Genomic DNA, 24,738 nt, shown 5'->3' on the forward strand with positions numbered 1-24,738 from the left:
CAATGGCAGTGAATGAGCTAATGAGCACAAGTGCGATGGAAAATGGATGGATGGACGAATAATCCCGAATCCGCACCGTTTCTAATGTTTCCTTAAAAAACACCAATTTGACTTGTGCAATGTGAGTGAAAGCAGCCGTTTTCTTTGTCACAGTTTCGTAAGAGTCACAGTGGTGCCAGAACTCATGAAGAGAAAGTGCGAAGCTCCTGTGCCAGCAATCATGTGTGCTAATGGTCTTGCCAGGTACAACGCAACGCCACAATTCATCTATTGTTTCATGAAATAGATGGAGGGCTAATGTGTTTAAACTTGGAGATGAATGGAGGTGTTTATGAATATTAGGAAGCGGGTGCAGGCATCTACAGGTGTCCGCAGAATGTTGTCAATCCACAGTAAATCTTTTCATTTTGTGGGGGAGGATGCAGGCAGCATCCCTTGCTGGGTATTACACAAGTCTTCATAAATAAATAAAAAAAGGCACTCATCTATATTTGACCATGTTTGACTCGTTCTGTCGCCATGGAAACAAATACTCCTCCATTGTCTCATTCCAGCCAGTGAAGACTAAACTGTCATTTTTGTTTTTATTACTTTGAGCACATTTCAGACTGTGGCACTGAAATACTGAATAGCATGTTTCCTAAATAAAATAGTGGCCACGGCTGTTTATTGCCTCTTTATCCTTTAAATCCTTTCCTATCCTTTAAAATTCTGGAGGCAAACTAATTGTTTTGCCTTCATCGGTTTACATTAAATCATGTTCATGTATTTTTTCCCACCATCACCAGTTCTCATGGGTTGAGTTGTCTGAATTGGGGCACTCATATTGTGGAGTTTCGGCAAAGGCACGATTGTCAGATATTGCTAAAAGATTAGCTAACAGTTGGCCAAGCTTCTTCTTTTGAGTCTTACATTTATAAAACTCAGTTGAGATGTTAAACATTTCATCTTAGATGTCACAGACTTCCTCCCAGATTGTTGTTGTTCTTCTTTTTCCTTGAATGGAGTATATGCCACGGAGGAGGCGGGACTTCCGACTTCCTGGTTTTCACACATCAGCTTTGTTCAGTTTCCTGTTTGCGACGTGTGGGCCGCGTCCCAATTCGTGCGCTTCCGCCTTTCTGCCCCTCGGTTGCGCGTTCCCGCCGATGGACGGGAGGGCGTGAGCGCGCGGTTGGGGGGCACAGGGGTGGGTGTGCGAGTGTTGGAATGCAGCCATCAGTGGCCGGAAACAACATCCGTGGCATCTACCCCGTTATGATGAAATTATGTCAGGCTATTTATTAGCACATTTAGCTAGCCTTGTCCCACATATATTCCTGCTAACCAAATAAGGGTTACAGTTAGTTATTGTACTCATTTACATAACTTGGTGTAATTAAAGGGCCCCCATCTATTGTTTAATGGAATTTTATTTCATTTTTACAATGCAAATGTAATTAATTACACTGGACACAGCGTATGTATTGGCACTGCTTATGATCGTCAAGGTCGAGACTTAGCTTGTCTATGACGAGGCCAGTTGCAACAGATCTAGCAATGTTCTCTTCATGGGCACAATTCTAAACTATTATAGGAGTATTAATAGAATGACAACACTTTTCTATGGAGTCTTTTTCACTTGATTTATACACTGCTTATCTTTTACAAGGTTTGTTGTTTGTTTCCCCCCCCTGAAGGGTTTTCCATAAATACTGAGGGACGTGACATTCATTTCCAACTTCAACTATCTTGATAGCTGTGGCCATATTCCGCAACGTTATCCTTTTTTAAGCCAAATCTTCAAATAATTGTTTCTATTAGACTAGAGAGAGTTGTAGATGTTGTCAAAACAGACCGGCCGGCAGAGATTGGGCGACATAGTAAATTTTGAGGTTTAAGGTGATAAATGACAAGGTTAAAGCCACTATTTTACAGCTGCTTCGGGCAAGGACAAGTTTGACTACAGGCAGGCGGGCGAAGAATCAAATGTGGCGCAGATAACGTCAGCCCGTTTAAACGCTTTCTGACACAACTTTGCTAAGCTTCACAAAGTTGGATTTCTTATCTACGGGGTTGCCAACTAACACATCTACACACATAAAGTGAAGAATCTGCACATGAAAATAATTTAATAGTTCACCGAAAACATTGCTTTCTTTCAGGCATGGTCAGAGATGACCACAACATTTATCAACACAATTCTGGATTTCCTCATACATTACAATATACAAATAGATGAAGGGAAGCACAAATGGGAAGTAGTTGAAAGTCTTCTTAGTGTTTCTGTTGCATTGATTCTTTGACCAAAAATATAACCTAATTCAGGGCTGCTCGATTATGGAAAAATTAATAATCACGATTTTTTGGGTAATAATTGAAATCATGATTATTCAAACGATTATTTATTATTATTTTTGGGTACAAAACAAGAAAATGTTCAAACATTTAAAAATATTAAGACAAGTAAAATTATTTGAAACACCATAATTATCCTTTTGGAACAAACAAGATTTATAAAATGTTTACATTCATTTTAAATAAAAAAAGATGCAAATATATTAGTGCTGTCAAAGTTAAAGCATCAACTCATTAATTAATCACATTTAATTATCTCATTAATCATTTATTAATGCAGATTAATCACACTATTAATTTTGACCGCAGATGATCCTTTAGCTGACAACGGATGGTTACGTTAAAGGTAGCACAGGTTGTGTTTGAGCAATAAACATAACTACATCATGTAGTCTACATGCATTAAGTAAAGACTTTAATAACTGTTTGCATATGACATTCAAGAATATTTGCTCATGTCAAACTATCAGGGTCATTTTTTTCCATTTTAAAGCTGCAATATGGAACTTTTTTCCCCAAAATAACTTTACAATAAGCTTTTTATTTGACCATTTATGACTGAAATGTCTTCTAATTAGTAGATACACACGTTAGCTGTTCACAATGGGTACTCTTGCAAGCCTCTGGCCAATAGTTTTCAGACTGGATTCGGGTTAGAATTTCCCGCGCCCCGTCTGCGGATGTGACGTCATGTGCGTGGTGTGTATGTGAAGAACAGCATGTGCAGTTTTATTTTTTGTCGGCAGGTGGAAGTAGCAAATGCGAAATGGAATATTATACGTTCAGTAGCTTTAAATTACGCGAGTAATTAAATGATTCGAAAAAGAGGAGGTTGAGCGTGTGCAGTGTATGAAAAAATGTTTAAGACGTCCTCATAGCATTAAATGTTGAAATAATTAACTCATAACAGGTACTCTTTAAATATGGCAGGTAAAAGATGTTGATAAAAAAGCCTTTTTAATTAAGCGATTAATCGTGATTAATCAAAACTCTAAGATGTGATTAATCTAATTAATCAAAATGTAATCGTTTGACAGCTCAAAAATCTATACATTTAAACGTCTCAAAATTTGTATTAATAATCTTTTATTTTTGTTTACGATGATATAATTGATGATAATAATTGAAATTGTGATTGACTTTCGATTAATTGCACAGCCCTAACCTAACTAACTACTGAATCCATCCTGTGGCATATATTTCCAAATGTAAATTTTTGGAATGGTCAAGGACATCAAACATGTTTTTGTTTTTCTTCTTCTTTATAGTTGACGGGCACGGCAGTGGTCACAGTGATGCTCTATTCTCTGAGGCTTTGGCTGTTAATAGAGACCAATATGGTCTCATTATCAGCCGACAGTATTCAATCTATGAACGCGCCTAACCTGTTAATGAAAAAGACACCGTTTTCGGTCCATGTTGAGATTTCAAGTGCATTTCTAAACACAGTGACTATGTTTCACGTAGAAAAATATCCTGTGCACAAATTGTGATGCGCCGCTTCAATTCTGCTTGTTAATTACTGATCTTGCTGATATTTGTCCCCCCCCTCCGCGCACTTGATTGCGTACCCTTGAAATGACAGCGTTGAGTTAATCCCCACTCTGCCACTGGATCGCAGCCACACAGAACAAATGTATGGGTGCGAGTGGACCTTGAGAGAAACATGGCTGCGCTCGCTCCTGCTCTCTGCGTGGCTGGTTCTGGCCAAATATTTGCCTCTGACAGTGTGTCACCAATTAAACATGACAACCAAAATGTGGGATGAGGTCAAAAGAACAGTGAGAAGTAGGACACTATACAACTCACTGGCCCAACAGTCCCTTTTCTGTTACTAATCTAAAGCGCTGGACGGATGATGCAATATCGTATTACTTCTATCGTATACTTTTCCCAGTATGTGCCAACAACCCTATAACTGCTGCGAAGAGGACACCTCCGTCCGCTCATAAAAGAAGTACGAAACCAAAGATAAAAAAATCAGTCGTTACTTCCTTAATTGTTTTTCCTCCCTTATTTCAGACCTCATCTAAGCATAGCGCAGTTACCCCTCCCTTTACGATTCCTCTTGTACTTCAATATTTCAAGTCATTTTCATTATTTCTATGATGCTAGGTGGGGTAATTATTATTTACTGGTCAAAAGAATGATCACAATGTTTTTACGATATCATGACATTGCTTATAAACGCAAAAGAGCAGCTCTGATTGTGTGCTGTTAGTTATCGTTAATAACTCGTAGGAAGCATAAAGATGGTCAACATTGTTGATACAAAAATCCCCGGTTGGGCCATCATGTAAAGTGTAACTCTTCCAACAGTGGAGGGGCCACAAAGTACTAATGCTAGCTAAATGTATAGGAAATAGGTTAGTGATATGACCTTGGACTCGATTTGAGAGCACGTGTCTAAAATATACTCACACATTATATTCTTCTTCTGTTTCTCTACTTTGATTACCAAAAATGTTTCTACTTTAGTCATAATTAATAATCATTAAAGACCAATAACTCACTTTGACCAAGGTCTTACTCCCATCTTGTTTTTTTTGTTTAGTTTTTTTGCTTACACTGCAAAGTTGAATATTTATACATTGCTAAATGAGCGAAAGAAAGCAAATTTTTCAATGAAGCATTTCGTGCAAATCCAATCCAAAAGCAAGTGCTGTGTTTGGAAATGGATTGAGTGGGACCGTGCTTTCTCATCATGTCACGTGTTGTAAGCCACGTTGCCCCTCGCTGCATTTGCTCACGTTAATGAGGCTTGATGCAGCCGTGTTGGTCGTGTCTGATCACAGAGCACAAATGAAGCTTAAGAGTGGCGCATCCTTTGATGGACTGCGGAAAACCAAGCCAGCGCGTGCTTTGAATAACAACGTTGTGTACCTGAGCGAGTCATGTGTGACTTTGCGTATCTTAAGGGGGGGAAAAAAATGATTATTTTGGGGTTATTCAAGGGACTTGTGTTTTACAAGACTGTATGTTGGCAAAACCAGCGCTGGGTTGTAAAAGTCGCTTTGTGTGAAGGCAGCGAGTGTTCTCAGCGCACACGTCAGTGAAGGCCATAAAAAGTTAATGCTTTTGAAATCTTAATCAACGGCCAAATGCATGCGAACACGAGCGAGCGCCGTGCTCGCACTCAATTCATTTTTCAATGACTTTCATCTTTTATCAGACGGAAGCGGGTGCCTGGCTTGGGCGCGCTTTGCCGTGAACAAGAGTAGGGCATGACATTCAAACCACCACTACTAGGAAGAACTTCTGTTTCTCCACCGCTTAACAAGGCTTTTTTTTTTCTCTTTTTTTTTTTTTACATGATTAATGCAAACGGCCATGCAAATTGCTGGAATGCAAATGAAAAATACAAAAGCAGAGCACTTTTAAATCGGCTGACGAGGTTTAATTTCCGCTTATTTTATGTTATTGTAGGGTGACCATATTTTCAAAATCAAAAACCAGGACGCCACAGTTTCACTGAAAATCAAATATATCATAAATTCTCAGCAAGAACTATTTATGACAAATTGAATTGCAAGTCATTGCGGTGACGATTGTTGTGTTATTGCTATCTATCTTGCATTGGCAGTTCAACAGCGCCGCTAAACAATCATTGCGCTCACCATTCTGCAACCTTTTTTGCTGAGTCCCGGTGTTGTGGCAATGTAGTTGAACCCGAAAAATTGGTATCCACTTCAACTGAGCTACTAATTCTGGTGCGTCAAATACATGACAAAATGTGTCCAGGACTGTGCCGGTTAATCGTGGACGTCTGGTCAGCCCATGATATTGATAGGTTTAGGATGCGCAAAAAGAAAGACGCCCTTGAAATTGACCAATGAGCACCATTAAACTGACTTCAATTGAACAGCTGCATTTTAAAGCTTATAAAAAAAAAAACTCAATTAAATGCTTGCTTGTAATAAGGCAGCATTTTAGTTAGCGTCTCAGTTTACATTTTCATTCTAATAAAGTAGAATTGTCTTTTCAATGATTCATTTGGTTTTCTCCTGACTCCTTTGAGCATCACACTCATTATTCTTCCATCTTTGAAAAATACATATTCATGACATGCATGACCTAGCTCGTGTCCTGCGTTAGATGTGCGCACGTGTCCATATGCTGCCTTGCTAATTCCACTGTGCTCAAAACCAGCAGCGATTGCATGCAGAACACACACATGGCCTAGATACTTTGGATGTTGAAATCCAATCTGGGCCACCCTCGCTCCTTCTTTTAACACACGTGACGAGCGGCGCAGGTAGCCATGACACAGACCGCAGCACTGCAGGACATGCAAAGTTAAAAAGAATAAATCAATCAGCTTTCTAGCTGCAAAATGAGATGCCTGTGTAAATGTCGGAGTGAAAGTGGGCCAAGGGAAACACTGACATCCGTGAGAGAGAGAGAGAAAGAAAGAAAGAAAGAGAGGAAAATGAGTGTGCTGTGAGGTAACTCAAGGACATTCCGCCTGCTGCTGCATGCTGCCGACGAGCAAGCAAGAGCTTTCCTTTTGACCAGCGTTATGTAAGAACCGAGTGTGACACACACACAAACACACATTCACAGCTTAAACACCAGCGAGCTTTTTGCCTGAAATTTCACTGCAGCGCTGACTGATTAAAGCTGATTGGTGCAGAATGAACTAGAATAGAAATATCTTGTCGCATTGTGGCTTTAATAGGCAATTCAAAGATAAGCTTGAAGATGTTACGTATGCTGGAAGGCAATGGTTCGGGGACACGTGAGATACGCCGGGAATTTGCCGGGAATATGCTGATTAGCTTCGGTGCAGGGAGTCAGATGAGGAAGATCGATAGAAGCGAGTTGCCAGGCAACCGGCAGACACTCCAGGATGTCGCCACGCACCAGCCGTTTGTCAGCAACTACATCTCCATACACTCTAAAAAGAGTTGGGTCAAAAATAACCCAACTATGGGTCAAAAATTGACCGATCCTCTACTTTCTTTCAGGGTAAAACATCTCATAAATATTGGTCAGATCCAAAATTGGGTCATTTTATATAAAACAACCCAGAAAGCGCATCAGTCCATTTTAGATACATAATTGGGTTACTTTTGACCCAACTGTTTTTAGAGTGTAGCCTCCCCATGTAGCAACTTGTTTATTTTTGGGAACCTGGGCCGACCCATGGATGAATGAATGCATGCAACAGCAAAAGACAAGATAAGGGACCAGAAAACTCACCAAAGACAGTCCTGGCAGGGACGGACTCTCTGTTGAGCCAGAAGGACACCTGTGACAGGATGACTGTCATGATGCAGGGCAGATATGTCTGGATCACAAAGTAGCCGATTTTCCTCTTCAGGTGGAAATGTGTCAACATCACCACGTACTCGCCTGCGGAGCCAGAGCGAAAATGTCAAGGACGTCATTTCCGTCATATCGGAGTTCTAGCATTTGATATTACACAGCCAGATCATTTGGTGGCTGGATGCAGATGTTAACACCTGTAATCATTTCAGCCTCATGTGTCCAATTTTCCTACTCCGCCCTAATGTCTCTAGTATGAAAACTTGGAAACCTGTGAAGTATGAAAGTATGAACCACCTTCATCATCATCATCATCATACTGAACCATTGGCCTCTAATTGAACCAACACTTCTTCTTTTTTTTGCTTGGTACATTTTAAGCCTGTCACAAAGCAAACATGTCACCATGATTGACAGCCTCTGAACTAGTTTATTGGGGATTTATCTAGCTATATTGTTCGTGTTTAAGTTGGCTTTTGAAAGACCTTGGGTGCAGGTTCAGGGCAATCAGATTGAGGAGGGCCCGCTTTGAGAAAAGCCTGATCCGAGCAGCCATAGCCGCTCTAAACAGCAGACCCCGCTGACCAATCCAAATCCGCCATTCTGTCATATGCCATGTATATTGCCATTTTCTGACATCTGTCTGTGATGCATGTAGTTGTTGTCTTCTTCCGGTACAGTCTAGTGTAAATGAATTTCTCTACTCAGGGACCAATAAACCAATCAAATACTGTTTGTCCAGTGATGACAAATAAATAAGACGGATGTTCCCATGTCAGAGTAAGGCAATGACAAATTGGTCACTTCATACATAATGCGCACAATTTCTCATATAACGTTCACGCTGGCATATATTTATATTTTTTTTATCGGACCGGAAGCTGCCCAGTAAAATATGAAAAACAGTCATACATTTTCAAAAACATGATTCTTAATGTGAAATAAGTGTCATCAAAACCTGCAGTACATTAAAGAGCTCGGGGGTCCGTCTTTCCCATACATGGGCAAATCTCGACTGTTAAATCTTTGTGACTTTCTTTAACTGTCATTTTAATTAATTTGCTCCCAAAAAACATATAAAAACGTTCTATTTTGAATATTGCCATGGTCCCAAAAACATAAGTATATGTTTTTTTACTTTACTTAAATTTTTTTATGCTAGAGCATACAGAAGGCTTTGATGCAGCCTCTGACCAGAAAAGGTCGTTTAAAGCAATGGTCGTTATTATTATCAACCAGGGCAATGTTGCAACAAGTGTTTTCAACAGGTTTGTGAATAATGATGAAACTTAGCTATATTCTAATGCTGATTGCTGCAAAACTGAAACAGGTACAAATATACTTTTTCCTTATGAAAGAAGAGACTCTAATCTTTCTTTTGGTAGGTTCCATGTTTTTATAGCAATAGAACACAATATTCTGTGGGCCTTGCAAAATCTGTCAAAATACAGTAAAACAGCCAGGAGCGAAGGAGGTTGCTTCAGTGGAAATGGCTGGGAATAAAGGAGTTAATAGAGAATTATGATCTAAAGTGAACAGGGTTCACAAACTTGTTTGGTGCTCACCGGGCTTTGAATGATATATTTCCCTCTGGAAGACTCAAGAGGCGGGACTTGACTAAAGGCATACATACCTGTGCTGGACTGCACCACTCCAGAACTCACGCTCTGTCCCATCAGATCATACTGGTTTAACCTTGAACCGTCATCTGCCACCACCACAGACTGGTCGGCACCTTTGGTCCACACATAGACCACTTCTGCTCGGGTGTAAGCATCTAAGGGGGGATGAGGGAAAAAAACATCAAATCTGAATTCTGTAATCTGCTAGTAATTAGAAGTATGAGTAGATTTAATCTATCCATATGTCAAGTTTTGCCCTGCAAAATGAGTCTTAATTTCTTTGATTCAATGTCATGTCACATCATGTCGTCTTGCGACTTTATAAAGAACACAAACGCACACCGTCCCAACAGGACGGCGTGACCTTAAAAAAGCCAAGTCAGTGTTATCTTGCCTCTGGCCTGCCTGCCAACCTGTCAAAACTGCAGTGTGGCTCGACCACTGCTGAGGAAAGGATGGTCCCGCCGCCGCAGACTGCAGCAGAAGGCAAAGAGCTAAACACTGAAATATTTAGCGAGTGGATTCAATTTAAAGAGGAGGCTGCACTGGTGTCGGCCGAGGACGGGTCCTCTTGCTCATACCGCGCAGCTGTCTAACAAACAGCAACAGGAGTGTGCAGCCTTTCTCTCATTGGCTATTCTTGTCTCTCCATCATTCTAGCGCTTGTTATGCTGTCTTCAAGCTAGGTGTAGGCCTATATCGCTGTCAGCAGTGAGCAGCTGGTGAGTCGCTCTGGAAATTTTTCAAAGAGCGCTGCCTTGGATAAACACAGGTCCGCACGGGGCTTGCCTGCCAGCGTCTGGCGCGGACTTGCATAGCCTGGCAGGGTCGAAGGAGACCGGAGGGGCCTTAGCGGACACGTCCTCTGGGGGAACATCTGCTAGCGTGTTGTCGTCTCCTATCGCTCATGCTTCCACTTGGGTGAGGTGTGAGCGTATGGGCAACGTGAGCTCATGATTCATCCATCTATCCATATTGGAGACCGGTTATCCAGTACAAGATCAAGAAAGCATGAGCTGGAGTCTATCCTAGATGACGTTTAGGGAGATTTCCAGTCAAGTAGGTCATCCAGAGAAGCTGAAAAGAAGGAAAGCAGTCGTCGTCGTCTGCTTAGATTTTATCTTTAATCCGAAAAGGCTTCTTCTGTTCTAAATTTGTAGAGGAGAGTCCATGTATTTATAGCCTTTATCAAACGCGCTTTCCACAAAAGTGGTGCTTCCGAGACCACTTAAAACAGACAATATTTATCAGCCTCTGCCTTTCGCACAAAATCTTGTGAAGTCAGATATTGGCGTGACTGTGTGCCCTTTCGCACATCCCACACAGCATCTTGAAATCAGACAATTGCGTGACGATGCGTCATCATGTCAGAATTGGTGTCTGCTGTGACTTATGAAACGCAAAAAGCTGGGAAAATAGTCCCTTTCAAACAGCCCCACCTCCGTTATTCCAGGTTGCCTTTGATAGGCAGTATGAAACCTTTCACTTGCGGTTTTCACGCGTCTCGTCATTATGCAAAACCGGCCAGTCACCAGCAGTCATCCCTTCCGGCGCAGCACTCCCCTGTGTGGGATATTCCCACCAGACATACAAATATGGCTACTTCGCCATAAATGTTGAACTCTTCCATTTTTGTGGATATTCCAATGGACTAAAGATGGTCAGAGTCAGAACCATTGCATTGCATTTGGTGCCAACAAAAGCTGCTATGGACAGTTGTCCCCATCTTGTAGCCATTAACCAAGCCCCAGCTATGCTTAACTAGCATGTTGATGAGATGAGATCAGGTGTCCTCGAAGTTTCATGTCTGTAAAACAACAGTTGGATACCCAAGTCGTGCACCATAATCTGCATTTGACTACTCTCCTACAACAATATGATAATATTTTGTTTCTGCGGAAACCCAACTCAGTGACGTGCTCCAAAAAATTGTCTTACCCAAATGCAGTCCAAACACATGCCCGATAATCTCTTTGGAATATTTAATATTTTGCTAGCAAAATTTATAACGCAATTATTTCCATCACCATTAATAAACTAGAATGAGCACTAACCTCCACCAAGGCTCCCTTCAACACTACTTTGGATTAGAATCATTATAGTATTATATATACATATTGAATTTATATTTTCATATTTAAGACTATGCATTATTTCATGATGAACTAGTTCAATTTAACACATACATTGTTAGGATTTTAACATTTATCTGGATTGACGAAGAACTTGGATGTTGTAATCCATCTCATCACAAAGTTGTGTTCTTATTTCCTAATGCCAACAACAACATTGAAGAAGAATTATTTCAGCAGCTTTGACACAAGCATGCTATGTACGAACAATTAGCAAAGAAAAGTTAGTGGATCTTCATTTACGCTGGAAGTCAGCACAGTAGATAAACAAATCGTCCCATAGTGCAGGATATTCACTTTTTATTTATTTTATTATTTTCTAAATGGATTTGCACAAATATGTTGTTTTTGATTGTTTCTGGTGCCCCATGCTTATATTTCGGCAATTCATTTTTGCAGAAGATTTGGTACAGCTGTTATAATCAAACCCACTAACCACTAGAGCCCACGACGGCGCGTCAACACACGCAACGTGTACGCTTATTAGTTCAAAGTAACTTATTTTAACCAAATTCTGCTCCGTACCCTGGCCAATGGCAGAACAAAGGATGTTTTTTTCTCTTTGGTCCCATTTTAAATCAATCTCCATTGTTGCTAGCCTCATCCTAAATAGCGCTAAGCTATTTTGTCTTTCAGGTCCAGCGTCCAAGTTTGCAAATTCCCTTTAGTTTTGTTGCTAGCACGACATTAGCCGTCCAAATATTTCTAAAAGCACTTTCGAATGAAGCGCATACATAGCATTCACGCATGGGCACTCCACATGTATATTCGTCACACGTATGGAGACGTAAGGGTCATCCAAACATTCCTTTCTGACGACAATATGCTCGGACTCGATTGGGAAAATGTTGATTCTGCATTTGTTTTCATTGGCCAGTTTGTTACTCAATTTGCGTATTAGCTACCGAAAATAAAATGTTTTAAGTGACAATTTCGTGTACACACAACCGTAATCCCATACAAAATAACAATGCAGTGAATGACTTTTTGTAGAGAATTGTCTAAATTGTCCAAAAACAGGCCCGTATGTATGTAGATGTTGTGTACTTACAGCTGCCAAACTTGAGTGGGCAGGCATGAGCGTCCATTGGGAAGTCTTCAAGGTGCATGGGACATTCAGCTCTCACAGTCAGCCTGAAGCCATCACACAGACATTAGAAGATGATTCAAAGAAACACTTTGCAAACAGTAGCATGTGCGCCGCTTTCCACTTTCCACTCAAAGTGCATCTCCCCCTCGGAGCCGCGGAAAGCTTCTTCCCCCCCCCCCCTGAGCTTTTCTTTTTGCGACAGCTTGCAGAAAAACAGCATGTCAGGCCAACCGTGACACACTAATCTTCTATCCGTCCCCTCATCTCGCTCATCTGTGACAGCGACACGGCCTCCTCCTCCTCCTCCCCCCGCCGCTAAACATGCTAAATCAATGTCTTGCAATCCAAAATTACACATATACGTGCTGTATTCAACATGGTTGATTTCAGCTACTCATGCCACCACAGAGAAAAAAATGTGTTTTGTGCATTAGCTTTTTTGCTCCCTCTTGAAATATTACTATATGACCAAAAATGGTTAAGTCAGTATTAAGTATTTAGTTTCCATAGTGTAAAAAATATTGTCAATTTTCTACAAACTACTGTGTGTTTTTTATCTGACAAAACTGCCATTAGTCAGTATATTGTTCTCCCTTGTGTAACTCCATGCTATACTTAATGTTTTAATCCTTGTAAGAGCACAAATCCAAGCATTTGCTGACATGTTCCCTCACTACCAAGACGATTGTGTCTGCATGTTACCAACGTTCAACATATTGATGAACCACATGAACACCGGCCTCCCATCAAATTACATTTTTTTTTTTGATCTAACACAAAACCAAAATTGACAAGATTATGTTATTTCTATTTAACATGTGTTCATTAAAAAAAAATAACTTAAGGTTGACAGAATGTGAGTGAAAGAACCCTAATTCTTTGAAAATGTTATTCATAAAAATGCAGATTGAGATGATGAAGTATTGTTTAAATTGCGGTCATGCTATATTATTAAGGCCTTACAATGTGACCAAATCCAGATGTACTTATTTCGTCAGTCATAGATGACACCGGCAAATCCGATAAGTCCCTATTAGGCCTTATTTGGTTTGGTAAATGAAAGACACACAGAGTGTTTGATGATAAATTGCAAATGGCTGCCATACCTCATGGTGTAGAGCAGCGTGCCTTCCTCTGTAATGCGCAGCAATTTGTTGGGCATGGTCATGTTGTGGGCCACAGACTTTTTGCCGTTATGAAAGAAGGTGTCGGGCGTCCAGATCTTGCTGGCCATCAGGTTGTTGAGACGCAGCACCGCCATGGGACCCTTGAACTTTAACCGTTCATCCTTCCAGCTCTGTCTGAAGAATACATCAATGGTGTACTCCTGCAATGGAATGAAGGGCAACGGGGTTGACAGTGACACCGTATAGTTCTACCCTCAAGGAGTAGAAGAGAGAACAAACTTTTTTTTTCTTCTTCACATCTTTACCCTTTGACAAGCTCTCAGTTTGACTCTGAATTTCATACGGCGGCCTCGGCCTACTTTCCCTGCTGGTAGCTGTCTCTTCATGTTAACGGCTTTTGGCCAGAATGCAGCACATGGAGGTGCTCCGCCTTGTAGGCTTTATACGAGAATGACTCCCTGCTTGGGGTGGAGTCATTCATGCCTTTCCTTAGTAAGCGGGATGTGTCCAGTTGAATGCGGCGCATGACAAATTAGCCATCATTCAGCTTGTGCTCATCAGGTACATTGTTAGTTTGGAAAATGATCACGGGAGAGCCAATTTTGCAAGCAATCCAAATTAGAATCGACACAAAAAGGAAGTGCCCGGCCAGATTTGGAAGCGAGCTGGAGCAGATTTTAATGGTTTCACAAAGCTACTCAGCACAGTAAAGTGAGCCTGTTAAAATGATAGGGCAGCCGCCTCCTCCCCCCCCCCCCGCCCCCGCCGCAACCCCACCCTCCACCACCTCCTCTTCCAGCCACTCAGCCTCAGTGAGATAATTACCAAGAATTGAGACAGAGATCTAAGGTAATGGAGGAAGGAAAACGTCAGAAAGGAAATGTCCCTCAGATGTTCCTTCTGGCCTGCATGTCAGCCAGTGCAATTAACAAGGATGTTGTCAAATGTTTTCACAGGCTTGCACATGCTCATAGCGCACCTTTGGATGAGGTCAATTGCTTGTAAGCAGAAGCGCATGAGGGCTAATCAAAGTCCAATGAAAAATGTTGTTTGTGTTTGTTTTGAAGTGTTGCCTTAATCACCATTTGCTCGCCCATATTGCAGCTCAAGTTTGACTTCCAGATTTCAAGTTGCATGTCAGCAGTTCTTACTACTACTACTACTTAATATCCCGTGCGTGATATTATGGGAAAAATGTCATGTGTTTAGCATTTTACCACTTCGTTGGCATGACTTTATCAGTATATTCTAATCGCTGAAACGTGTCAAAATGGTTTTCTTCACATTGGCAGTTCCACACTTCCTTATTTAATGTTGTTTAAGGTAATTCAAAGTTTTTAAAAATACATCGTCCTTTGCTAATATCCCACCCGTGGCTAATCAAGTAAAGCGACCAATATATGTTCGTATTTGTTTTTATGGCTAAATTTAGACTTTTACCCAGGTGTGTGGATATTACAGTACGGTATATGTAATATGCAAAAAAAAAAAACCTCTTATTGTTATGACAAAAGACGGTGTTTTCATGAAAAAATCTCGTATTTGCAGCACAAGGAGCCTGCTGTGTTTGTTTGTACTTTTTGCTTTTTGTGTGCAGTGGTCTGTTAGTGTGGGATTTGCACATGCCTTGTTTGGCATTCTCACATTGCTTGTAAATCCTCCACTTCCGTTGGAATGCGGTGGTTTGGCTTTTCTCTGATTTTCCCCGCTAAATTCTCCACAGATCCGGTTAAGCTGATCTCTTGAGTTTGGTGTAAAATCATTTAAACGATTGAAACGTTTTTGACTCCTGCGTGCTAACAAATGACACAGTGAACATTAGCGGCCACTATCATCACATCCAAATGGGGGGTGGGGGTGGCATTTATGCCCAGTAGGATTAGTTACTGTAGGCAAGCGAATACATATCACACGAGACACTTTTATTAATATGGCACGAGTTAGTGAAATGATTCATGGAATGAAGACGATGTCTCTCTTAAGGCTAGCAGAGCGCTCCCGGGTCCACAAATGGCAATGAAGAGGATGTGGATGGAGTGGAGAAAGGAAAACTGGTGACATTTACGCAGAGGAGGGAAAAAAATGCGACTCACCATCTCATGGTCCGAAACTGGCCCGATACTAGTCACGAAAATGTCAGTCTTGACTTCAGTTACACGCTCTGTTGAAGCAGGAAATTGGCAGGGTGAGTGACTATCAGTGGCATTCATTAGCCCCCCTGACTACCTGTTAATACAAGACCACCTGGCTTGGGCCCCGGATCCATTCAACACACACAAACAGCCCCATAAAAAGGGCTCATTTTGGATGCCGATAAGCATTTCTGCTAGTATTGGCTTCAGTGTCAGCTCCATTACGTGCGCAGTTCAATCTCCTCATAAATTTGCACCGTGCCGCAAATAAGCCACTCTGCTCACATAACATTTGATGGGCCTTGCTTTGGGAATTTTTTTCCTCCCCTCACCCATCCTTTTTGATTCCAAAGTCATTTTTGAAAGGTGTGATGCTCATAGGCATAATTTGTCCCCCTGTGCTATTTGGATGGCTTCTGTATAGCAGCAACGCAAACCTCGGCGTCCTTCACGCAACACTTCACACGTTATACTTCTCTTTTGCTTCTGGCCAACAAAGTGGACAATAAAATGGCTTTTTTGGATTGCAAGTAAATAGTGGAGCTGCTAAGTGTGGCACAACATATCAATATGGCATCACTTAAACCAACATCACATGAAACGTGCATTCATTTATTGACATTTTTCATTATATTTTATGTTTGTTCTTTCATTTTTTACAAGAAATGAATGTGAGATGAAAGCTAATGTTGATCTTTTTCAAAATTGGATATGGGCACCAAAATGTGCTAGCATCTTCTGGAGTCGCTCCCGGAAATCACATCACCCGATTTCATCTGGAACACTAGCAGGATGGAAGACATCAATTGTACTCTTAGTTTTTCTAAAGACTGGTTTGGTGCTGTAGACAATCCCAAGAAAAAGTCACATCACATTTCATCTTGCACCATTGACTGGGCTATGTCATTGGAATGTACTGTACTGCAAAACCGTTTGAATGTTTTGCTAAAGTCATTCAAACGTGTTGGCAAAACATAAGCTAAACGTAAACGCTAAAAACATGACATTTTTTTTTCCTATAATGCCACGGGGTACCGACATGCAAATGCAATTTTTTTTTCGCTACCCCGTGGCAAGATGAGCAGATACCCTGTGACAATATGGGTAAAAATGCCATGTTTTTATTATTTGGCCTACATTTGAAAGACTTTACAAATACGTTCAAATGACTTTATCAATACATTCGAAGGACTTTGCAGTACGTTCGAACCACATAACCCAGATAAAACTCTTAACTCCACAATGGCAGTTTCAATCTTTCGTACCTTTCGTCAAGAATGCGATACCGAAGAATAAATGGACACACAATCTTGCTAACCTGTTATTAGCACTCATGAAAATAAAATGTATTATGACGATACCAATTCCAAAACTTGCAGTCACGATGTCACTGCCCCCGTTAGCTTCGTGTTATTTTCATATCCGTCACAAGAAGCCAACATTGTGTGCGGTTCATTGTTTTGGTGACTGACCTCCTAGTCCTGGCCTGAGGCGGTTGTCATAGCCGTCCAGAAGGCTGTCTAGGATCTTGGTGAACACTGTTGTGTTGTGCTCGCTGTCCTGCCCAGAGCTGCCAAAAGCGGGAAAGAGCATGTCAAGTCACGGACAGAGAGAGCGCAACTGCCATGGAAACAAACACACACGCACAAAAAGAGGCAAAAGAACAGTAGAGGGGAATAAAAGGCTCTGAGCATGACTCATGTTTGACAACAATGAGGAGGACGTCCTTGGTTGCAGAGGCAGTTGCGATTGAGGAAATGCACACTAGACGGTGACGCGCTGTTCACAAAACTCAACAAATGTGAAAAATGAGCGAGAACGTATTCGTCCCGATTTTCCATTTGTTGCTGAGTTTATATTTCTAAAGCACATTTGCCAAATAGGTTCATTGGATTCCGCTCTATTTCATGGCTTTCCTCTAAAGGTCAAAATACAAGGTCACAAGCAAGGCAGGCCTGCTGGGAGTTACCTACGTCAAGTCAAAGTCTGCTAACAAGCACAATGTGCCTAAGTTTTATTTGTAGTTCAAACAGTATGATAATCTAGTTATGTTTGTCGGGATTGAAATTATCTCTTAGTCACTTAATTGTTCATTCTGTCCTCATAGGTTAAAGTGATGGCCAAAAAAAAAAAACATGGTTTTCTATTAGCGTTGAAAATTTGAAATTTCACTAGAAACTAATCCACACTGTCATGTGATAACAATGACCAAAATGTTTTTACTTCTCTCAATCCTAGTTGGCTATTAAAGGAGAAGTCAACCCCCCACACCCCCAAAAATATTGACAATAGTATGTTCAATGCAGACCCACTAGTCTAAAGGCCGAGATACGCCAGTCAGACGTCGGCCAAATGTGACCGACGCCTACCCCTTTCGCATTTGTCACTTCGTCTTCTTGCCCCGTGAGCTGATTTGCTAGCTAAGAGCCAAACACAGTGATCAAACGCCCCGACGCTGATTCAACATGTAAAATTTTCTGAAAACACCCCCCGATGTATTCCAACTCAATCCGACTTTACAACAGTAATTTAAACACTGATCAGACGGCGCATGCCGTCGGCCCAACGCTATCAAACTGCCCAAGTCGGATTTGCGTACCTAGGCCTTAAATATTCAGTATTGTGGTTAATATTGCGTTAGTTGAATAGGAGTAAAATCCAACAGTTTTGATCAATATCAGAAGGCAGCCCGTGAGACAGATTTTAAAAAATGGCTGGATTTTCCTGCATAACTCATATTCCACAAATCAGAATGTCATGTTTAAACTAGTGAGCTCAGATATAAGTTATAACATATTATTGTGAAGAATTGTTTAAGGTGAATCTACCCTTTACCAATACCACCATACCAAGTCGTACATCCAAAGGTCTTAAGTCAAGATATGTAATTACTTTGTCAACACACTCTTATATGATGATGATGTAATCGCCCAAATTTGTTTGGAGGAGTTGACCTTGAGCACGCACAAAAGGCTCAAAATCAAGTTGCATGTTGATGGATAGTCTGGATACCTTCTTATTTTGTCCTTCCATCCAAAAACATGACTTTCGGCTTGACAACGTTTTCACATCACCTGAGTCACAGCTTATATTAAAGGTGGTTGCATATGATGAAGTTATGCACTTCACATCATGCTTTTCAGAAGGGTAATACTCCAAAGACCACCCCAGGTCATAAATCATATTCAAGCCATTTATCAGGACTTTCATTTTCTTAATTTTATGCATTTTTTCATTCCCTTCATTTGTGACTTAACGATCAAAACACATGAAAAAAGAAAAACCAGATCATGTTTTTCTGCCATGTTACAACATCAAATCTACCGCATACTGCTTCCTTTGGAGTGTACCCCACTAAATGATTCCATATTAATCCCTGTGTGGTTTAATGGAGATGTTTTTTACAAAGCGGAATGCTCGCGTAGGCACAACCATGAAGAAATTGCAATCCATTATTAATACCTTAATATGGTCTTTCAGGCCACTGCGGCCCCGCCGGATGCTTGAACATGAAACAAAATGCTTCAAGCTGACAATTGCAGATGAATATTTCAGATATTTACTGGTCCGGAAGCACCTGGAATGTTTGCACGCATGCATTTGCATATATACAACAACTGAATCAATGCATACAGTATGTGTGCAGTGCTGGCATGTTTGTGTGCTGATAACCAGGAGCGTGTGCGTGTCTCCAGCAACGCAGCCAAGCAATCAGAAGCTCCCGATTATTCTTTTTTCTTTTCTTTTTTACGCCCATGGCAAAACCTCTCGCTACCCGCTAAATAAACAACAAATGTTTGGAAACAAGCTCTTCTCGCCCAACAGCTCCAAGGAGAGCGAGAGGTCATGGAGATGAGTTAGCGGCGGACCCAATGCAACAGAAGGCAAGTGGGCAAGCATGGCGGCGGTGGAAGTGGGCGGGAAAGTGGCGAGCGGAGGAGCGTGTAAGAAAAAAAAAAAAAAAGCTTTGGAGGAGAACAGAATATAAATGAAGGCAGGAGTGCAGATGGAGATGAGGCGGGGAAGGGGCACGGGAGAGTGGGAGAGGGGGTCAGGAAAAGGTGAGCGAGACCGAGGCGACACATGGCTCACCGTCAAAGCCGCGAGATTGAGGCTGATTGAGTGCCGGCTGGAGGATATTTTGCTGTCCAAAATACAAATACACACCGATTTGTTTAAAAGGCTTCAAGAACTGCTCGGCATCCACCAATTTGGAATCATCCTCTTCTAACATAAAAAAAAAAAGTTCTGTTCTGATATCCAATCTCGTGATCATAAGTGAGATATTACCGAGAAGTCCCGTGGATAACACGCACCCCAATACCAAGCTTAATTTTTCTCTATACTTATATATAATATGTCCCCTTTTTTATTGGAGTGAATAAGGTGAACGAATAAAGATTCTAAACATAGCAATAAAGCGTAAACGCTCATCAATCCAGGTTCATAATGATGCTCTTTTCCCATATGATAAAAGTCGTCTTTCAAAGTATTTCGAAAAATCCGATTTTCCCAAATCTTGTTCTTACATGCTTTTAGTTCATTTTAGCAAGCTTTTTTTTTTTTGTTCTTTACTGTGCTTATAAACAAGGTGAACATTTTTTGTTTATAACCCCCTGTATAATACCTCAACCCCGATTTGGGATCTATGTTATTCACCAGATTTTACAGTAGCAGCCCTAATTAGGTGACGGCTACATTAAACCTCAACCCTTGGTCTCTATTTACTATTCCTGAAATGGTGCCAGCGTGATCCCATAACACTGACAGCCTGAATGCTTCTACTGGGGCTTTTCCTTTGTATTACCATGAAGACATTTTGCATGGGATGCTCAATGCAATAATATGGAGAAATTCAACTAGACGTTTATAACTCAGTTTTGGTTATAAGAATGAAATATTCATATCATTCTTTTCAGTTAAATGTTCTTGCACATTCTTTAGTATTAGAGAACAAAACATTGTGCATAAAGCCAATGAGCGGGTCAATTGTAAGCCCATTTCCACCTTCCAGTCGAAGTCACCAAAAGGTGGATGTCTCTAAAATATTATCCTGAGGGTTTTGTATTTGGTTTTTTTGGGTGGTGGTGGTGTGTCTATGTGTTTTGAGTGATTGTGTTGGAAAACGGTCATAAATCTTAAAACAGTTTGAGAAAAGTCTGCAACCCCAATGCAGTTAGCAGATATCAGCCTTATTTTTTCTTCTTGTATTTGTTCTTCTACGTTGTTTTCAGGCGGTCTTGTTGCCTCTCGCAGGTCAGTCCAGGTATTTTTTTTGCACTTAACTTTTTTGGCACTCGCGATTGTTGATAGCCTTTATGGTTATGCGTGTTGGGTTAGGGTTCGGGTTAGGATGTTGAGGTGGGAAAAAAAACAAAAAACGCCATTGCGTACTCACTTAGCAGATGTGGGAAATAGCTTTAATGTGACACGACATGCATTTCAATTTTTCCCTCGTTAATTGTAAAAATGGCTTCAGAGGTTAAAAAGTATTAGAGAACTGTTTCTAAAAGGAGCATTATTTGACTGTAACTGTCTAATGAGAAGGTTGTATCTCCACCTTTTCAGTCAAACAAAATAAGATCTTCACACTTAAGTGTCATTAAAAAGCAATTGTAAACCTGATAACGGCATATTTTGAAGTATGTCCATTGACTGTTGCAACCGACTCTCCAGTCAGTGACAACAAAAAGGCGGCCATCTTGACAATGTTTTGATGAAATGGTGGTGATTCCAATGCAATCCAATCGAACGACTTTCATGTCATCATTGTCGAAAGACATTTGTTTGTCTTGTCCACATGATGTTGAGCATCTTGCATCTGTTTATTGAACAATCCACATGCACACCTTCTTGCTTGCGCACACAAATTCCACAAACATTGCACTTGTAGGAAAAGATCGACTACGTTTGTCCGTTTATATCGCATACGTCAGTGGCAAAGTTAAAACCGATAGATATTGGCGGAACCGGGGTGTGTTCTTATAAATTGTAACCATTAGCTGCCGGTACGGAAACCACAAGACTCTCCTCGAAGTGATTTACAAGCGTTTGCAATCCAGCTCATGCGTGGACGTGGTGAACTCGGGTTGCATGTGACCAAAATAAATCAAATGAAAGCAGGTGAAAAAAGATGCTGAGGGAAGACAGACAAGACATTTAGCAGCCAGGGGGGCCTTCGTCTTCATAAAAGATTGTGCACCATCCCCATCTACAGGTCATCCAGACAGCAACAGTGGCGCTCCCGCTCACTGCCTCCTTCATTTCTTTCTCTGTGCTACTGTACCATCTCATCTCCATTCCTCTCATTAATTACATTTTCTTTTCGGGAATTCTGTATAAGATATCAAAAAAGCCGGTTGGACGATGATGCCAGTCGATAATGATGCTGCGGCGTAAGGCCCTGGATGTTCTTGATATTAGATGTCCTCAAATGTGGAAACAAATCTGGTGACGTCAATGCATGGCCATCCTTAACGACATCACGCATTTTTGCATTTCATGGCACACGTTTGTGGAAATTGTTTGGCATCATCTCCACATGAATACAACACATCAAACACTTTTGGTGAATAGTTCAAGGCCAGCCCTGATTGATCATCAACAAGGCGAACGTCCCCCTGCAGTTGAAGCAGCTGAAGAATTTACAACTTGCTATATTGATCTACTGTTGGCAGAATTACGCACAGTGATCCAAATATGATGATATCACTTTGCGTCTTTTTCTCGTTTCTCATCCAAATATGACCACAGTCCAAGTCAGCTGTGACATTCAGCATTATGCAACATGTGTAGTTTTCTTCATTAAACATGGAGGTGTCTTGTGGGACGGCCCCACGTTACAAGCACAGCAGATCCGCCCCGAACCCATCAAGAAAACTCAACGTCACATTCAAAATGAAATTCACACAACAACCAATGCAATGCAGACATTCATGGATCTATTTTGTTGTTTTAAATAAAATAATTGTTTACCTTTTGGCACCCAGGACGATGTGGGCTATGAGCAAGCAAGCCCCCAGGCACAGCGAGGCCACGCTGCCCCGTTCACACATTGTTGAATTTGAGGACCTTTCTCTGCTGGAGGTCAGAGCAGACACACGCACACACACACACACACACAGAGAGGTTAGCAATTATTAACACGCACACACGATTGATGACAATGTAAGAGACAATCAGAGAGTATTCAGCAAAGCTCGGTGGAGGTGGTAGCACCTGTGCACTGCCTGCCTTTTCCTAAACCTGCAATATGAACCACCAGCACCGTACCGCAATAACACCCCCCTACCCCACCCACCCCCCACTCCAAATAAAATAGGAGCATTTGCTTCCTCCTGAGTTATAGATTACTTTTTTTGGGGGGGGGGGGGGGGGATTAAATTACATTTAGTGGATGTGTTCTCATGATTTACAAATCACATCCAGTGAACACCACAAAAATAAAAAATTAAGTAAATCCTTTGGCTGACAAGGATTTACAGTCTGATGCAGATTATATATTTAAAAAAAATCAAATCCCAGCCCAAAAAAGACAGCACACTTTTGAAGTGACCGCATGCACAAAAATGAGCCCTCGGGTCTGGTATGTGACACGCATGTAAGATTTAGCATGCAAGTGGCATCACTGCAAGGCTGCTCCAGTTTGTGCGTAATGAAGCCACGCGCGCGCGCGCGCTCTTCCGGGCGCTGGCTGGCTGTGGTGATGCCCAAATCTCTCCAGCCTCGCCTCAAATCGATTTCGACGCCCTCAACTCGCATCTTTAAGCATCCAAAATGAGACACTTACTAGCAGATGGGCTCCGAATCGACGTTACGTCAAACTTTGAATATCTTCTCCAAGCCAGACTGGTAATAATTATGATTTTTTTTTTTTAAAGCAACTGGGGGTGGGGGTGTTTAGAAAGTAAATCCTGTGTGATCTCACATCTGACGAATTGTAGCTGGAGGCTGCTGGAGACGATATGTATGCATGCAGGTCTCTCTCTCTCTCTCTCTCTCTCTCTCTCTCTCTCTCTCTCTCTCTCTCTCTCTCTCTCTCTCTCTCTCTCTCTCTCTCTCTATCTCTCTCTCTTCTCCCTTCCTCTACCTCCCCCCCTCCCTTTCAACTCTCATCACAAAAATAAAGGGATATACAAAAAAAAAAATCCAGGGGATGACTGCATGTGCGGATCAGATTAGGCGAGTCCGCCCATTTTCGACTGTATGCACCAGCATCATTGAACTTCCTCTGCTCTCATCTCTTCGCCATCGGAGCCAAATATAACGCAAATGAATCCCCTCGATTATTTTCTTGACTGCATAAGACCCCCCACCCCTCGATGATATGCATGCACGCGCGTCTAAAAATGCACGGTGACAGTCAACATCCATCCAGTCAAAGTGTGGAAAGCGACGGCGGCTCACCAGCTTGCGCCGACGTGACCTGCAGATCCTCCCGACGTTCGCCTCCTTCCCGCAATCCAAATCCCGCCGTCCCAATAATAATAACAATAAGAATAATAAAGATGATGATGAGCGTGCAAATGCGAGCGAGAGTGTCTGGAGCGAGTGTGCCGCTGCAGTCAGTCGCGCCACTCCACACTGAGCGCGCCGCTCGAGCTGCATGCGTGCATCTGCAAGGGAGGGAGCGAGCGAGCGAGCGAGGATTGGGGGGAGGAGGAGGGGGTGGGGGTGGTCGTCCACCAACCATCCATCCGAAAAATTTTCGAGTCGTCAACTTCAACTACAAATCAGAGGACATTTTCACCCCCACCACCACCACCATGCATCATCACGCTCCTCCCTTAATGCGCGCCACATGAGCATAAAAGCAAATCACATGATCGTTAATAATATGATTGTTTTTTTGTTTGTTTTTTGTAATGGGGGGGTTATTCACAAGGAAGCGTCCCGGCTTCTGTGACTCATGCGTCGCCTTCCGTTTATTTGCATCCCAGCAGGGGACGTCGTGCATGCATCAGCTGCGCTGCATCGCGCGCTCTTCTTCCACATGCAGACACACACACGCGCCCACGCGCGCACACACGC

General features: G+C 41.7%; 1 protein-coding gene across 4 annotated transcripts in view; it reads right to left on the reverse strand.

Moving 5' to 3' along the window:
- The window catches only part of gabra1 (gamma-aminobutyric acid type A receptor subunit alpha1), a 36,723-nt gene extending 12,399 nt beyond the window's left edge, over positions 1–24,324 (reverse strand). Inside the window, exons 1-8 of one of the 4 annotated variants that reach the window (XM_086097842.1) lie at positions 24,115–24,324; positions 22,684–22,785; positions 17,181–17,278; positions 15,670–15,737; positions 13,556–13,776; positions 12,411–12,493; positions 9,239–9,382; positions 7,540–7,692 (exon numbers count right to left, since the gene is read on the reverse strand). In XM_086097842.1, coding sequence (XP_085953968.1) covers positions 7,540–7,692; positions 9,239–9,382; positions 12,411–12,493; positions 13,556–13,776; positions 15,670–15,737; positions 17,181–17,278; positions 22,684–22,763 — 847 coding nt within the window. In that variant the 5' untranslated portion in view covers positions 22,764–22,785; positions 24,115–24,324. Of the gene's footprint in view, positions 1–7,539; positions 7,693–9,238; positions 9,383–12,410; positions 12,494–13,555; positions 13,777–15,669; positions 15,738–17,180; positions 17,279–22,683; positions 22,789–23,497; positions 23,661–24,114 lie in introns of those variants that run through there. The other 3 variants (XM_086097840.1, XM_086097841.1, XM_086097843.1) reach the window with 3 other exon arrangements.
- Positions 24,325–24,738: the final 414 nt, after the last annotated feature.

Source organism: Leptonotus elevatus, chromosome 16 (genome assembly GCF_054856555.1).
Source record: "Leptonotus elevatus isolate MCC_2025b chromosome 16, RoL_Lele_1.0, whole genome shotgun sequence".
Taxonomy (NCBI): Eukaryota; Metazoa; Chordata; class Actinopteri; order Syngnathiformes; family Syngnathidae; genus Leptonotus; species Leptonotus elevatus.